We start from the raw sequence: 18,739 nt of genomic DNA on the forward strand, positions 1-18,739 counted from the left end.
ATTAATAAGTAATATAAAATATATTTCTTTCAGGCTTTTATCTGAGTGGACCGATACCACATAACAATATGTGCCTCTAAGTTTCCCCCACGAAGGACAGCCAAAGAAATACGCCACATATCTTGCTACACTTGGTATCAGCCTCAGTAATGAAAACACAAGACAGAAGACACTCTGCATTTCACTGAGTGTTAAGCCACAGGTAAAGGAAAAAGTTTCCCATGAGTCATTCCAGCCTTCTCTTCCCCGCCCCACCAACCCTCATTTTCTCTCTCTCTCTCTCTCTCTCTCTCTCTCTCTCTCTCTCTCTATAATGATGATAATAATAATAATGATGATGATGCTGCTGCTGCTGATGATAATAATAATAATAATAATAATAATAATAATAATAATAATAATAATAATAATAATAATGATAATAATAATAATACCATGATGTGTGGATTCTATCCAAGTGAAGAGTAAGTGCCCTCTACCTCCCATAGCTCAGTCCCCTTCTGTTTTTGGTCTCTTTGCCTCCCTTTCTGTCTCTTTTTTGGGTAGCCAGGATTTTTTTTCCTCAGAGATATCAGTGTCCCTGCCCATGGCTGATCTAGCTGGTTGGGTGGGGCTTGCAACCCCCTCCTTGTGAAATAGTCCACAGCTGCTACCAGAGTTGCATGGAGGCAGAGGTCGGGGTCGAGGCTTAAGGCATGGGCGAGCCCCTGTAGCCACGACCCCGATCCGGTCTTGCTGGGAGGTCTGACCATGCAGACCCCTCGGGTGCCAAGACACCAGAGGGGCCTGCCTACCCATATGACGGATGCAGGGAAAAGCTTGCAAGATCCTGTGTCCTGAAAGGGACGGGAAGATACCCCCGCCCTATTTTCAGCTTTGGGGGTGCCAGTAAAATTGCAGACGTTGCACCTGCCTGTCGGACCATTCCTGGGATAAACCTCCGGAGGGTTCTACGTGTGGGCTCCTCAGAGCCTCTCAGAGGATCAACAATTGCCTCATGTATTGGATGAGCTCAGTAGGCTGAGGGTGGATATGGTGGAACTCTCTGAGACAAAGGAAGCCTGGCAGTGGCAAGACCAATAGCAAGGGTTATACTTACTATTAGTCCGGCATGAGCAATGGTCACCATGTCAAGGGGATTGCCATAAGTGTCTCCAGCAGACTGCAGCCGTCTGATAGAGAGATTACTCTGGTTCATGAGTGTATAGTGCGACTAAGGCTGAAACTTTGTCTAAGCTTCATGCCTATTGTTGCAGTATATGCTCCTACTGAGATGTGTGAAACTGAAGAGAAGGAGATGTTCTACGCCAAACTCGACTCTCTACTGGACCAGCGTCCCTGCCGTGATGCACTTATTGTCTTAGGCTACTTTAATGCTGTCACTGGCACTGAGAGAGCTGGCTACGAGGAATATTTTGGTTCCCATGTTTCTGGTACCAGGAAAACAACTATTCCTTCCTCCTGAATCTTGCAAGATCCAGAAGATTGAGAATTGCAGGTTCTTCGTATCAGAAACCAGTGCTGCACCCCTGGACTTAGTATAGCAATGCTGGAGGGGTAGCGATGGAGATCGACCATATCTTTGTTAGTACTCATTGGAGGATCCTCCAGAACTGCATGGTTTTTTGGGGTGCTGAGTTCTTTTTGCGACTGATCACAGACTTTTGTTCCTGCACTCAAGCTTCATATCAAGTCCATAAAGCCTCCAAGATGTGATCACACTGTGTTTCATGTTGAGAAACTGAAGGACTTGACATATGCCCAGGAGTATGCAGTGACAGTCTCCAATTGGTTTGAGGTGCTCAACAGCCTTGAGGACCCGGTAGAGATATGGGATACCTTCAAACATGAGACTCTTGAGGCTGCCAAGGAATGCGTTGCATAAAAATCAGTCGAAAAAGAAAAGTTTTAAGGGCCTTTTAAACTCGGTCGTGCTCTCACAGTTTTTTTTTATTGTAGTAGGCAGGCTAATGAACATCGATCCTCCAGAGACAGCTCCAAACTGCACGGTTACAGATGCTGGTTGCTGATCCACCCATTGACGAAACTGCACCCTCCATTGATGATGTCAAAGAGGTTGTGGCAAAGTTGAGGGATGGAAAGGCAGCTGGCATAAGAACATAAGAACATAAGAAAAGAGGGAAGCTGCAAGAGGCTGCCAGGCCTATACGAGGTAGTCTCTGTGTGCTTAAGCTACCTAAATCCATCTATCTTCCTCATCCATGAACTTAACTAACCTTCTTTTAAAGCTCCCTATTGACTCAGCCCTGACTACTTGACCACTGAGACTGTTCCACTCATCAACCACTCTGTTTGAAAACCAGTTTCTTCCCATTTCTTTCCTAAACCAGAATTTTTCAAGTTTAAACCCTTATTTCTGGTTCTGTCCCGCTACTAATCCTAAGAACTACATTCATGTCCCCTTTGGTAAAACGCTTATACCACTTAAATACTTCTATCAGGTCTCCTCTTAATCTACGTCTCTCTAGGGAATGCAAATTAAGCTTTTTCAGTCTCTCTTCATAGGAAATATCCTCATTCCCTGTATCTTTTAGTCATCCTCCTTTGCACTGACTCCAACAGAGCTATGTCCTTCCTGAATTGTGGGGACCAGAATTGTACCGCATAGTCAAGATGTGGCCTGACCAGCGCCAAGTATAATTTTAGTATTACTTCAGGACTCCTGCTTTTAACACTTCTAAAATGAAACCTAATACTCTATTCGCCTTATTTCTGGCCTCAATACATTGCTTCCTTGTACCGAGATCAGAGCTAACTATGACTCCTAAATCTTTCTCATACTTGGAACTTCCTAGTGCCACGTTATCTATCGTGTACCTATTGCTTGGATTATCTCTACCTACGCTCAGTACCCTGCACTTGTTAATATTGAACTGCATTTGCCATCTATCTGTCCATTCTTTCATCCTATCCAAGTCAGCCTGCAAAGCCTTGGCATCCGAATCGGACCTAATTAATCTACCTATCTTTGTGTCGTCCGCAAATTTACTGATATCACTATTAATTCCACTATCCAAGTCGTTGATATATATTAGAAATAATAATGGCCCTAAAACTGAGCCCTGTGGCACCCCACTAACTACTTCTCCCACTCGGAATTAGATCCATTAATTACTACCCTTTGTCGCCTGTCGTCTAACCACGCTTTAATCCAGCCTAATATTCTACCTCTATACCGTGTGCTTTAACCTTTTTAAGAGCCTCTGGTGAGGTACTTTGTCAAAGGCTTTACTGAAATCCAAGAATAGAATGTCATAATTATCACCCTTATCTACCACCTCATAAACCTTACTATAAAAGCTCAACAAGTTTGTAAGACACGACTTCCCCTTCGTAAATCCATGTTGTATTTGATTTATCAAGCCGTGTTTGTCTAGGTGTTCCCTAATGTTTTTCGCTATTATTGATTCCATTAATTTATCCACAATTGAAGTTAAGCTGACAGGCCTGTAATTAGACGTTAGGGTTTTATCTCGGATCTCTTCTTGAATATGGGAACCACATTAGCTTCTCTCCACATTATCGGTACCTCACCTGACTCCAGTGACATCCTAAAAAGTACCACCGCTAGAGGCTCGCTGACGACTTCTTGCATTCCTTTAGAACCCTTGGATATACTTCATCAGGTCCTGGTGATTTGAATTTCTTTAGTTTATGTATCTCCTGTTCTACCATCGCCTTAGATATATGAATATCAGTCAGCTTTTCACTATCCTCTGCCCTAAATATCTGCTCGCGCTCTGGGATTTCCTGTGTGTTCTCCTGGGTGAAGACAGTTAAAAAATACTCGTTCATAATTCTACTAATCTCTTCCGCAAAGTTAGCCATTTCCCCATTTGTTGTCCTTAAGGAACCTATTTCTTCTCTACTTTTCGTCTTGTATAACTGAAAAAATCCCTTGGGGATTTGCTTGGCTGGCTACCCTCAACTCATATTCACTTTTAGCTTTCCTTGTTAACCTCTTAACTGTTCTTACTAATTCATGGTATAGTGGCCTTAAAGCCTCATCTCCTGCCTTTAGCCTCTTACATATATTCCTTTTTTGCCCTATGCATCGCTTTAATCTGTCTGTCATCCACTGAGGGTCGTTGCTTCGTGATTTTATTATTTTATATGGAATGGTGGCTATCTGACTCTCACGTATTTTATTTAGGAACTCAGTATAGATCTCACCAACCCTCAGCTGACCGGGATTCTTTCCATGTTCTAACTCAGCTCCCCCTTCCGCCTCACTCTCTCTCCGTCCCACCCTGACTTCACACCTCCCCCCTTCTCTGCTCCTCCTTCCTTCTACCTGACTATATCTGCCTTGCCCCTGCCAAGCGACCTGTAAATACCCCCTTAAGCCCTCGAAATTAGCTTTCCTGAAGTGAGGTACTATTCTTCTATTTCTTTATCTAAAAGTTTCATGCCATTTCAATGTATAGTACCTTATTTCTTTGTGATCGCTGTTACCTAGCTGGCCACCAACTTCCACCTGCGTAACTGCCTCCTCCCTGTTTGTCAGAATTAAATCTAGAATATTATTTCCCGTGTGGGTTCTAAAATGACTTGCTTTAAAAAATATATCCTGTATGACCTTAATGAACTCATCTGCTTCCTGTTACCCACCATCAAGCTCCAATCAACATTCCTATAGTTAAAATCTCCTACCACACATACCTTACTGTACCTGGCTGCTCTATTTATTTCCTCCCATAGGGAAGAGTTTATTTGGTCTGAAGCATTTGGTGGCCTGTACACTAAACCCATTACTACTGATTGAGACCCATCCTTAATATCTACCCATAGAGACTCTGTTTTGCTGTCTGTCTTAATTCTGCTGTTTATGCAACATTGCAGTGTGTCCTTGACGTACAAGGCCACTCGTCCCCCTCTTCTGTTTTCCCTATCCTTATGAAAAAGTGTATAACCATCAATTTTCACCTCCTGATCAAATACCTTCTCTGACATATCTAACCAGGTTTCTGTTAATGCAATTATATCAAAATTTTCAACACAAGCTGCTCCTCTCAGCAAATCTATTTTATTCAAAATATTCCTACAGTTTATGTAATACACATTTAAACTATTCGCATTTACTAAGCTGGTTATTTTTCTAGATTTGACTATTCTTTCATCCCTATGGATCACCGACGCCCCTTCCCTCTCCTGTCCACCGAAAAAAGCGCCGGAGTGCATTTAACTCGCCTTCAAGTGTTCCAGCCAAAACCCGAACACCTTGGCGTGATAAATGCACTCCATCCCTGGCATACAAGATGTCTTTGCCGTAAAAGAGGTACCAGTTATCGATGAACACCCATCCATTGCTCCTGCAGTGACCTGCAAGCCTGCAATTTAATGCAATAGCCCTGGACAGCCATTCACCTCCCAGTCCCCTCCTTGGCAACACACCGCATACCACAGGGGTTGCATCCTTATTCCTAATTTTGGCCAAAGCCTCCTTGAATCTCCTAAACAGCTCCTCACTCCTTACCTTGCAAATGTCATTTCACCCCGCGCTGAGGAAAACATTGGGTTTGGTCCCGTCCGCCAAACACGTGTCCAGCTGAACACTTACTCGCTGAATACCAGCCCCAAGTAGACACAATCTTATCCTCCTCTTCCTGTCATTATCACAAAACACTGCGTCCAAATGTCTCACCTGGCTGTCACCGATCACCAGGATCTTACCTGCGGCCAGGGACTTACCTGTGGGCAGGGACTCCTCTACCCTCCTCACCTCGTCGCCTCCCACCTTTTCTTTCTCCTCCTCCACTCCCTCCAACACAGAGAAGGAATTTGCTGTTTCCACTTGAGGCACCCTGAGGACCTTTCTCCTCTTTGCACCAGAGGACACCACTCGCCACTCCTCCTGGCCCTTTGTCTCATTACTTGGTAAGGAGACTGTAGGAAAAGCCTACCGTCGAGTGAACTCAGTAGCTGAGTTCACTCGACAGAACTCAGCCAGCAGGTCAGAGATTCGGCCTTGAAACTCCTCCCGCACCTCCAAAATCCTTCGATGGAACTCAGCCTCCACCTCTGAGACCTTCATAATGAAGGCCTCGAGGATAGGAGAACTAACACACCAGCTGAAACCGTAGGGAAAGCAAGGAAAGCCATCACTACGTATAGAAGCCAACAGATCACACACCACTAAAGGGAGACTCGTTGCCACTATCAGAGACACTTCTGTCCACTAGGAAGGTTGACTTGAGACTGAGGAAGGTTGACCTGAGACTCAATCTGTAACCTCAGTGCGGAGCTGCTCAAAGCAGGAGGTGAGGCCATGATCCGTGGGTTGCATGCTGTCTTGACTGCTGTATGACATTTAGGTACCATTCCTCATGACAGGAAAAAGGGGTTGGTCATCCCTATTTGAAAGGGGAAAGGACTGCTCAGCGTACCAGGCAAGGTGCTTGCCCATTTTCTGTTGATGCTTATATGCAAAATCCGACTGTCACTTTCACGTAGAGCTCCCTGGGTTACGCTAACGACAGCGGTGAAACTACGACAGGTCCAGCAAGCCGGTAGTGGATTAGAATTTGCTTGTAACACTCAAGGACCAGCCTCGGACAGACGGACAAACAGAAGACGAAAATGGCAACGTCATAAGGAGAAGGATCAGGAAAATATTAAAATAAAATGTGGAAAAATAAATATTGCCACCTACCTCAATAAGGAAGAAGAGATTTTAGACTTGATGGAAGATAGAAAAATTGACATATTAGGCCTGGCAGAAACCAAACATAGAGAAGAAAATGGAAGAGAACTGAGACAAGGACATGTTTTGATGTGTAAAAGAAGAAGAATACATGGAGTAGGTATGATTGTAGGGCCTAAGTTATCAGCCCCACATCCAAGATGTGAAATTGATAAACGAACGACTAATGAAAATCAAGATCAAAGTAAAAGATAGAAAATTCACATTTTTTCAGATTATGCACCACAACAAGGTCACACAGAAGAGGAAAAAGAAGAGTTTTTAAATAAGTTAGAGGATAATTGTAGAACAAATCATGAAGAGACAATCATCATGATGGGAGACTTCAATGATAGTGTCGGAAATGAAAGAAGAGGAATTGAAACAATCATTGGACCATTTGGTGAGCCGCACAAGAACGAAGGAGAAAAGCTAATATACTTTTGTGTAAGAAATTATTTGAAAATTATGAATGGGTTTTTCAAACACAGAGAACAACATATGTACACTAGATATCGATGGAACAATAATACAGGAGAGTTTGATAAAAAAATCAGTCATTGATTACTTCATATCTTCGGATAAAAGAGTTGTAGAAAACATAAAAGTTGTTCCAGATGTAAATTTGGATTCAGATCACAGACTTGTTATAGGAGAAGTGAAAATACCAAAAGTAACTGTCCCAATATAACAAAAAATGGAAGGTGATAAAAGTAGAGGGTTTAAAAGAACCAGAAACAAAAGAAAAATACGAGAAAAAGATGACTGAAAGATTAGAAGGATACGTACAAAGAGAAAAAATTATGTGGCAAGATGTGAGTAGCATAATTAAGGAAGTTGCAGAACAGGAATTAGGAACAAAATGGGCAGGGGGCAGTAAAAAGAAACGAGTGTAGGACATCTTCCCCTGGACCTTTTCCCCATAGACAGTTCCGCCAGTGACTTATTCCTCTCTGGACAATTTCCCCCTGGACAAATTCCCCCTGGACAAATCCCCCTCTGGACTTTGTCCTCCCTGGATGATTTCCTCCTCATGGAAAATTTCCCCTAATGAATAATTTTCTTACCAAGATATTCCAGTCTCATTATCCGATACAAGATTTTTTTTATTTGTGAATATATTCATATATCTGAGGAAAGACAACAGACTATCCGCAGCACTTGTTAAGTTTTACTGAATAATAAAAAGCTAATAAAATCATGAGAACAATACGTATATGGGGAAAAATATTCATCACATTCATCATTTATATTTAAGGCCGAATGCAGTAACCCATAGCCTTCAAGGTTTGTACTACCGTCTTCTGACCATCTCATCTAGCGATGCATATCTCGTAGAGCCGTTCTTGATGTAGTCTTGTGGACCGTTTGACTCGTTTTTTTTAGGTGGTTGACCACATTCTTGTTGTAGCAAAGCAAGAGACACTAAAGCATAGTCTTTTCTTAATGCATCAATCAGAGTCCACAGAGATGGATGTTTGTGGCCAACCAAGTGAGAGAAGGCGTGATTCCAGCTCTCACACATGTTGTTTATACGGTCCCCTCCTGCCAGTGTAACGTCGTGAACATTCCATGTTTGTGGAGGAAAAAGAGGTGGACGGCGCCGGAGTCGTAATGTTAGAACATTATTCTGTGATGGCTGTACACGACTAATACTTCCAGATACGTAAGTCGAATCAAAAGTAATCAACTAGTTCCTCTAGCCCTTCAGGAGTTGCATTTTTCAAGAGTGCCATTCCCTCCTCAACGTCAGCTAAGGGTAGAAATGCTAGACCATCGAGTATACCAACAAAGTGTTTAATTTCCTCTTCATTTCTGTATTTTTGGACGACACCAAGATCTTGAATTTTCCTCCATGTACTCTGGGTTAAATGATAGAAGCAGCCCTGCGTTCTGATATGGTGACCGAAGGTTACTTGAACAGCATTCATGGCAGATGTCTCGAAGTCCGTGACAGTAACAGTTGGATCAAGAGTGAATCCCAATTCCTCACATCTGTCTAAAGTTGCTTTGATAACTGCTTCATAACTTCGTTGTTGTTTGTTTGGTAACAAGCCATAAACAGCTGAAACTGCCGAATTACCCAACGGCACACGAATAACATACAGTTGCATGAATATATTGGGAGCTACAGAAAAATTACCATCCATGTACCATTTATCAGCCAAAGCTAAGTGTTGTAGAACATTATCAGCTGCAAAAACAAGAATTATGTTTGAAGACTGCGGTCACTGTCATGTATCAGGAAGGGTTGTGGGTGCTCACCGCCTGTTGTTGACCATTCATCAAGAAAGTAAAGCTCTCTCAGCGATACTGGGTCCTTTGGAAGTGAATCCTGCCTCTGACGTCGGATATTTCTTTTCATTGATTCTTGATTTCCTAGACCTAGTCTCACATGTTCAGGAGTTTCTTGAATGGCTGTGGCGAGTAGGCAAGCAGTACTCTTCCTTGATGCTTTTGCTTTTTCACGAATATTGCATCGCAACTTCTCTGCTTCAACACTAGAACTGTCATTATCATGACTGTGGGTCACAGTTACTCTCACATCATCCAGAGTCAAGCTTGTTGTTATTGCACCCTTGCATGGTCTGCTTTTTCTTTGCGTACACTCCCATCGAATTCATGTCTTTTTCGTATCTCTCTTAGTGTACATGTAGCCTTCGTAGCAAATCTTGTCCCCTCCTCTACTTGTTTTCAGTACTTCCATGTCGTGTGAGGGCTGTGTGGCTGTGGCAGGAACTAACCTGAGAATCAGTGTCAGGGTGACGATAACAAGACGCGAAACACCATTTGAACTGAAACACGACACTCGAAACTACTACACCACAGAACACCCAAGACGCGAAACACCATTTGAACTGAAACACGACACTCGAAACTACTACACCACAGAACACCCAAGACGCGAAACACCATTTGAACTGAAACACGACACTCGAAACTACTACACCACAGAACACCCAAGACGCGAAACACCGTTTGAACTGAAACACGACACTCGAAACTACTACACCACAGAACACCCAAGACGCGAAACACCTTTTGAACTGAAACACGACACTCGAAACTGATGTCCACGGGGGAAAATGTCCAGGGGGGAATATATCCAGGGGGGAACGTGTCCAGGGGGGAATGTGTCCAGGGGGGCCTGTCTCAGGGGGGAATATGTCAGAGGGGCAATTGTCCAGGGGGGAATCTGGCCGGCACCCAAAAAAAAAAACACTCCCCATGGTGGTCTGAAGACTTGAGGAAACTGATACGAGATAAGACCAACTTAACTTAGAGTATGGTTGAAGAGAAGAGCAATAGAAACAAGACAGGAATATGTGGAAGCAAGAGGAAAAGTGAATAAGGCAAGAGCGGAAGCTAAGAGTAGGTGGTGGGAAGAGAGAGGTAGAGAATTAGAACAAGATGTATTTCAGGATAAGAAAAAGCATATAGAAAACAAGACTTGAAGAAATAAATGAAAAATGGACTACATATTTTGAAGAATTACTAAATATAAAACCAGAAGAACAGGAAGAACCACTATTAAACCATGACCAAGAAGAAGATCTCGCAAATGAAGATAATATAACGGAGGAAGAATTGGATGATGCAATCTCAAAAATGAAAAATGGGAAGTCTCCAGGTTGTGACGGACTAGTAATAGAACTAATAAAACAAGGAGGACACCTTCTGAAGATGAAAATCTTAGAAGTTATGAATAAAATATGGATAAGAGGAAGTATTCCAGAAGAATGGGGAAAAACAATAATAGTACCTATATACAAAGGAAAAGGAGAGAAAGGAAACTGCAGGATTATCGAGGGATCTCACTGATAAACCACATCACAAAAGTTTACGAAAGAATTCTGGAAAAGAGAGCCAGAGAGATCATGGAAAACAAACTTGGAGAGGAACAGTATGGGTATAGACGAAATAGAAGCACTACGGATTTTATATTTGCGTTAAGGATGATCATAGAAAAGTCATGGGAATTTAACAGACCAGCTTATGTAGCCTTTATAGAACTACAGAAAGCGTTTGACTCGGTACCAAGAGAACAACTATGGCAGTGTTTGGAAGAGAAGTATGAAATAAAAGGTCGGTTGAAGAAAGCAATATTGAGCCTCTATACGCCTTGTCAATGTAATATAAAAACAGGATACAAGAACGACAAGTGGTTTAATGTAAGATCGGGAGGAAAGCAGGGTAGTGTCATATCACCTCTTCTCTTTATTGCATGCATGGATGATATAATGAGGTGTTATAGAAGAGGATATAAACAAATAGGAGAAGGGGATACGATGATTTATGCTGATGATATAGCTGTATGGAGTGATAACAGACAAGATCTGGAAAGAGCACTATTGAGATGGAATGAGGTACTGACAAATGCAGGTTTAATGATGAATGCCGAAAAAACCGAAATCATGACAGTCAGTAGAAGGGAAAAAGGAGACGTTGTGGTAGATATACAGGGAAGAACAGTGAAAAATGTCAAAGAAGTAAAATACCTTGGAAGTATATTTTCATCAAAGGGAAACAATAAACAAGAAATAACTGAAAGAATAACACAATGTAGTAAAACAACAGGAGCATTATACCCACTACTCAAAGATGTACATATACCTCTAACAGCCAAGAAAATCATATTTGAAAGTGTTCTGACTCCAACTTTGACGTATGGTTCCGAAACATGGACAACAGACAAGAAGGAGAGAAGCAGACTACAAGCAGCAGAGATGAGAGTTTTAAGACTAATCACATGAAAGACGAAAAGAGACAGTCAGAAACAAAACAAATAAGATAAGATGGAGTTGTCACACTGCAGAGAAAAATAGATGCGGCTCAGTTGAGGTGGTTAAGACATCTTGGGTGGATGGAGGAGGGAAGAATTGCCAAAAGAAGATGGGAATGGATACCAAATGGTAAAAGACCAAGGGGAAGACCTAGGAAAAGATGGAGAGATGCAGTAGAAGAAACATTGGATAGATATGACATGTCACAAATAGAAGAACTTAGAAGACAAGGACAGGCGAGAATGGACGAGGAGGCTGGCCCCACTGACAGAGAACCATCTCTAACTGGGAGCTGAAGTAAGAAGTAAGAAGTAAACTTATATGCAGTCACCTGCTGAAACACCAGAGACCTGAACAGTCAACAACTGACCGGATTCTAGCCCTTCGCGTACTGGTGGAGCGCCAATGTGAGTTTCAATAAGGGATTTTTTATTTTATTTTATGGCCTATAGCGCCTGTAGGCATACTTGAGAGTATATGTGAGAAGCACTGTTCAGCTTCTGCCCATTAGTGGCGCAGGCAATTTTATTTGTAGTGGTACCCATATTAGGGTCCATATCACCACACAAGCGCATCTTTAGTGTAACCACCCAGAACCTGGGTATTTTGGTGACATGTAGGTAACTTTAAACCACTCGACAAATGGCATAGCTTCAAAGCAGTATGTGGTGGAATTCGTACCTACACGTGGACATCTGCCCCTATCCCACGCTCACCATCTTATCCACTACGCCACCGGCTCCCTACTTGCAGCCTATGTTGATCTCAAGAAGGCGTTTGATTCAGTGCATCAAGACACTCTGGAATCTTCTGTGTTTCCGTGGGATTCCTGCAAGGAATCTTGGTATATCAACTGGCCTCTACTTCAGAACTGTGAGTGCTGTAAAGTGTGGAGGGGGCGTGTCTAGCTTCTTCCTTGTGAATACGGGAGTGAGGCAGGGATGCGTGCTTGCTCCATCATTTTCAACACATGTATGGACTGGGTACTAGACAGAGTTGTAGACCAAAGTCATTGTGGAGCATCTGTTGGCAATACTGATATTACAGATCTTGTTTTTGCTGATGATGCAGTAATCTTTGTTGAGTCACTGGAAGTTCTGGTAATGGCTATAGAGGCACTGCACAAGGAGGTGAAGTCCTTGGGACTCCAGGTTTCCTGGCAAGGTGCAGGTGTTTGGAGGCTTACTTGATGAAACAGTACAGTCCGTCCATGCGTGTGGCGAAGATATTAAGATCTCGGAAAACTTCACATATCTTGGTAGTGTAGTGCGAAACGACGTTGGATTAAGCCAAGAAGTTGTATGGCGGATTGGCCTGGCCTATGGGGTTATGGACTTGCTCAACAAGAGTATTTGCCGTTGTTGGTACCTGTGCAGACGGACGAAGATCCGTCCATGCGTGTGGCGAAGATATTAAGATCTCGGAAAACTTCACATATCTTGGTAGTGTAGTGCGAAACGACGTTGGATTAAGCCAAGAAGTTGTATGGCGGATTGGCCTGGCCTATGGGGTTATGGACTTGCTCAACAAGAGTATTTGCCGTTGTTGGTACCTGTGCAGACGGACGAAGATTTGGATCTTCAAGTCACTGGTGATCCCTGTTCTACTCTATGGTTGACATGGACGCTGAACACCGATCTGAAGAGGCGAATTGATGTCTTTGGTATCAGATGCCTTCACAGGATCATGAGGTGACGATGGTATGATTTTTTTTTTTTATACCATGTGGGCTTTTTATGGGAATTTATGGGCTAAAGGGGATACTTTTTGGAGTACCTCCTATCTCAAAGCCCACCCGCTAGGAAACCGTTGCCCCGAGTGAGGAAACCCAACCTACACTCGGACCGTGGACAGGATTCGAACCCGTGCGCTTGGAGACACCTAGGACCCCAAAGCACGCATGGTTCGTTCCACTGTACCACGGCGGCCCCAAAAATTTGTGTCATATCAGCGATTGCTCGGTGAGACTGATTTAAAGCCGATTACCAGCATAGTCCGTCAACGCCAACTGCGAATATATGGCTATGTGGCACGCTACCCAGAGGCCGATGCTGCACATCAGGTTGTCTCCGAAAGGGATAACCTGGTATGGAGGAGGCTAAGGGGACGTCCACAGAACTCATGGCAGTGGCAAGTAATAAAAATAATAATAATAATAATACCTAATAGTAATAATATTAATAATAATATTATTAATAATAATAATAATAACAATAATAATAATAATAATAATAATAATAATAATTATTATTATTATTATTATTATTATTATTATTATTATTATTATTATTATTATTATTATTATTATTATTATCATCATTATTATCAATCATAGTACTGTAACATATAGTAGTAGTAGTAGTACTAGTAGTAGTAGTAGTAGTAGTAGTAGTAGTAGTAGTAGTAGTAGTAGTAGTAGTAGTAGCAGCAGCAGCAGCAGCAGCAGCAGCAGCAGCAGCAGCAGCAGCAGCAGCCAGCTGTTCCTCACTAAACATACATATTCTTTATGACTCACAACGAAAGGGGGCAGTTACAGCCTGCCCTCTAAACACAACTCTCTTTTTGTATACAAAACTGCATGCACCTAACTACGCGAGCGCGCTAGCACACACACACATACACACACACACACACACACACACACACCGCGTAGTGTAGTGGTTAGCACGCTCGACTCACAATCTAGAGGGCCGGGTTCGAGTCCCGGTAAGCGGCGAGGCAAATGGGCAAGCCTCTTAATGTGTAGCCCGTGTTCACCTAGCAGTAAATAGGTACGGGATGTAACTCGAGGGGTTGTGGCCTCGCTTTCCCGGTGTGTGGAGTGTGTTGTAGTCTCAGTCCTACCCGAAGATCGGTCTATGAGCTCTGAGCTCGCTCCGTAATGGGGAAGATTGGCTGGGTGACCAGCAGCGACCGAGGTGAATTACACACACACACACACACACACACACACACACACACACACACACACACACACACACACACACACACACACACACACACACACACACACACACATACACACACACACACACACCGTGTAGTGTAGTGGTTAGCACGCTCAGCTCACAACCGAGAGGGTCCGGGTTCAAATCCCGGAAAGCTGCGAGGCAAATGGGCAAGCTTCTTAATGTGTAGCCCCTGTTCACCTAGCAGTAAATAGGTACGGGATGTAACTCGAGGGGTTGTGACCTCGCTGTCCCGGTGTGTGGAGTATGTTGTGATCTCAGTCCTACCCGAAGATCGGTCTATGAGCTCTGAGCTCGCTCTGTAATGGAAAAGGCTGGCTGGGTGACCAGCAGACGATCGTGGTGGTGACTTACACACACACACACACACACACACACACACACACACGGCCCGGTAGCTCAGTGGTAAGAGCGCTGGCTTCACAAGCCAGATGACCGGGGTTCGATTCCCCGGCCAGGTGGAGATATTTGGGTGTGTCTCCTTTCACGTGTAGCCCCTGTTCACCTAGCAGTGAGTAGGTACGGGATGTAAATCGAGGAGTTGTGACCTTGTTGTCCCGGTGTGTGGTGTGTGCCTGGTCTCAGGCCTATCCGAAGATCGGAAACAATGAGCTCTGAGCTCGTTCCGTAGGGTAACGTCTGGCTGTCTCGTCAGAGACTGCAGCAGATCAAACAGTGAATTACACACACACACACACACACACACACACACACACACACACACACACGGCCCGGTAGTTCAGTGGTTAGAGCGCTGGCTTCACAAGCCAGAGGACCGGGGTTCGATTCCCCGGCCAGGTGGAGATATTTGGGTGTGTCTCCTTTCACGTGTAGCCCCTGTTCACCTAGCAGTAAGTAGGTACGGGATGTAAATCGAGGAGTTGTGACCTTGTTGTCCCGGTGTGTGGTGTGTGCCTGGTCTCAGGCCTATCCGAAGATCGGAAACAATGAGCTCTGAGCTCGTTCCGTAGGGTAACGTCTGGCTGTCTCGTCAGAGACTGCAGCAGATCAAACAGTGAATTACACACACACACACACACACACGGGAAGGGAAGAGAATGTGAAGGGAGAGGTAGAATACGACCCAAAGGCAAGCTCATCTGTGGCCAATGACAGCTGCCATGGAAAAAGCATGACAAAAGTCAGTTTTGATGGAAATATAATTTGGAAGACTGCTTCACTAGGTAGGGAGTCAACTGTACATGACTGACAGGCACATGGATATACTATGGTTATTTCATATTGAAATATATTGATTTCAGAGCACGTTCCTGGTTCGGCAAATGCTGCAGCAGGACGGACACGATGGAGAATCCTTTGGAGAGAAGGGTGATTACCATACCAGCTTTGGGACGCAGCTTTCGACTAGGGATGCTGTATGATTGCAGAATCGACTCACCAATCTCTGCTATAACATTATGGAATTCAACCAGTCTTGAAAACAGGACAGTGCAGCCATTAAATCATAGTAATTCTGATGTGTTGTGCTTTGACTCTCTGAATGACAAAGTCTCAGCATTAACAATGAGTGGTTCACTGAAACTGAGCTTTATGAGCGGTCTTCTACAGTTAGAGGGAGCAGGGAAATACCTTTATAATGAAAAGAGTTCCAGTCAAGAGAAAAATGTAACTTTGCACTATAACTGTACTACAAGAGAAGAAAGCATGACAATGGAACAGTTGGGCTGCGACAGACTTCAGCATCCATATGTTATTGATCAAGGCATAGCGACACATGTGGTCATCAGTATTGTGTACGGGGCGCAAACATTTCTAACCTTCAAGAGAAAATATTCTTTATCAGAGTTTGGTACACAAATAGAAGGTAACGTTAAAGCCATAATTGGAAAAATTCCTATATTAGGTGTAAAAGAAGATATCCTGCTGAATATGACTGAAAATGAGAAGAAAGAAAGTGAAATGTTTGAATGTAGCTATACTGGAGATTTTAATTTACCCAAAAATCCTTCATGTTATTTAGAAGCAGTGAAGCTTTACCAAGAGTTTCCTAAGCTTCTGGGAACAAACGGTGAAAATGCTGTTCCTGTTCAAGTCCAGCTCTATCCACTTATTCTAATCGATGAAAAAGCTCCAAGACTAGTTAGAGAGATTAGCACAGGATTGATTACTGAAATAGAAACTTTGTTTGAAAAAATGGATGAATTAAGAGTTGAATGCAGAGACATTTTGCAGTCTGTTGCGGCAAAAACATTCCCTTACTTTAGGGAACAATTGCAGGATATTGAAAGATTAATGAGGAGTTGCAAAAGTAAAATACAAGAGAAAATGGGTGTGATGTTGCCTGAAATCAGAAGTGGTAAGGAAGAAAAGAGAAGCCTGGTGGACCTCGTTCATGAGACAAACAAATCACCAGCCAGTTTTGAGAGTCTCAGCTCATTGCTCTCAGGTAAGAGAATTCAAGCACATTTTCTCAACAACTGTGTATCAGCCATGCCGGATATTAAGTTTGCCACAAGAAAGGGTGACTTAGAGTCTGTGAATATGGGGATTAATAAGACTCATACCTTATGTTTGGTTATTTCTTTACCATCGCATAAATCCAAGATTGAGATGATGAGGCAGTTTTGTCTTGGACAACAATTCTCAAGCAGTTGTCAAAAAGTACCTGGCTCAGTCACAACACAACAAAAAAATAGTAGACCCACTCAAGAGATTGTTGATGAATTTAGAAAATTTTATAGAATTAATAAGTACTCTATGAAGACCTCTTTTATAGTGACACAAGAATTTTCTGAAAATGATAATACAATTCATGCTCAGGTTAATTTCTACAAAAATCAAGATCTGATCAGTGACAACTATGAACTGCCATCACCACCAAGCATGATAACTACAATAAGGACAAAGGATGTCACCATCACGTGGAATCCACCAAAGCACGGTGCTTCAAACATCACTTCCTATGTTGTCATATGCTATGGCCCTAACAACACTATAGAATTCATAGCAGGCCGTGATGAGACTGCAGCTATCATTGGAAGAGAGCATACCATTTTTGCAATTTTCCCGTTATTAATTAAGGTAGAGGTGTTTGCCATGTGTGAGGCTGGGAAGGGACCAAGCTTTCAATTTATGCTAAACTTGTGAAGGGTCTATCTTTCAAAACCCTAGAAAATACAAATCCGAAACCCGGATGTGAGAATTTGGAATTGGTAAATTCACTGCTCTGGATAAAAGATTATACTGTATATATATATATATATATATATATATATATATATATATATATATATATATATATATATATATATATATATATATATATATATATATATATATATATATATATATATATATAGAAGTGCTGAGTCCTGTCCCACAAATAGGGAACTCCTGGGCCAGCGGTGAGGTCAGCGGGTGAGGTCACTGCCTCATGCCGTGCCCTCACCATTGCGCAGTCCATAGCAAGCTATCACAGAGTACACATTAATATCGTCATCTCCTCTGTAACGTGCCGTAGACCCGAACACGTTAATTCGTCTTCCTTTAGACCAGGGGTTCTCAACCTGGGGTACGCGTACCCCCAGGAGTACGTGAGAGAAATTTTTGGGGTACGTGGCGGGTTTCTCAAAATGCTTCAGTTTTAAATAGCAGCAAATTCGTTTGTAGTATACAATGTGTCCTTCACTAGAACCAGGACACGTTAACAACGTTAACAAGGAAACTCTTGGAGTTATATCACTTGAGAGGAAGCTCTCTTGGATTACAGTTGCCACACAACCTTGCAAACCTATAATATTTGCTCCGATTTCTTATCTTATATGTTATTCACACACACAGTGACTTATTTATCACTGTTACTAGTTACAAGTTGCAACTAGCTGCAAGCAACACTAGTTCACTGCCATAATGATCGAAAATTGTCTGATATAGTTCCTTTTTGGTAAATGCATTGCATGTTAGTCACATATAGTGTCTCCCTGTGAGGTACCAGTTCCTATCGACACTACCTCATAGAAACATACTAATATTAATTAAAAATTGTGTCTGCTCCACATATATAACACAATTTAAACTTAATAAACTAAGTCAATAAACCATGCATTTATTGTTACCCTTCCTGACGCTGCATTGTGGGTAAGGGTACGTGATCAATACTGAAAGACTTCGAGGGTACATCACATTAAAAGGTTGAGAAGAAGAAGAATTAACCTGTGCAGAAGCGAGGTGAAATGTGTGTTAAGGTTCCGTGCTGTCTTAAGTCTCTAGAAATGAAAGATCTTGGTACACCAGACAATTATGTTTTGCTCTATATTATGATG

The 18,739-nt window shown here is 42.6% G+C and overlaps 1 protein-coding gene across 1 annotated transcript; it reads left to right on the top strand.

Annotated features, from left to right (window-relative positions):
• The first annotated feature begins 38 nt into the window (after nt 1–38).
• On the top strand, nt 39–17,639 carry LOC123517923 (neoverrucotoxin subunit beta-like). The gene is made up of 2 exons (XM_045278389.1): nt 39–202; nt 15,719–17,639. The coding sequence occupies exon 2, from the start codon at nt 15,762–15,764 to the stop codon at nt 17,562–17,564; it is 1,803 nt and encodes a 600-aa protein (XP_045134324.1). The 5' UTR covers nt 39–202; nt 15,719–15,761; the 3' UTR covers nt 17,565–17,639.
• The last annotated feature ends 1,100 nt before the right edge of the window (nt 17,640–18,739 follow it).

This window comes from Portunus trituberculatus, chromosome 43, assembly GCF_017591435.1.
Source record: "Portunus trituberculatus isolate SZX2019 chromosome 43, ASM1759143v1, whole genome shotgun sequence".
Lineage (NCBI taxonomy): Eukaryota > Metazoa > Arthropoda > Malacostraca > Decapoda > Portunidae > Portunus > Portunus trituberculatus.

Bases quoted from the DNA above. Each gene is read 5' to 3' on its own strand.
- LOC123517923 (XM_045278389.1), top strand. From the start codon at position 15,762: ATGGAGAATCCTTTGGAGAGAAGGGTGATTACCATACCAGCTTTGGGA.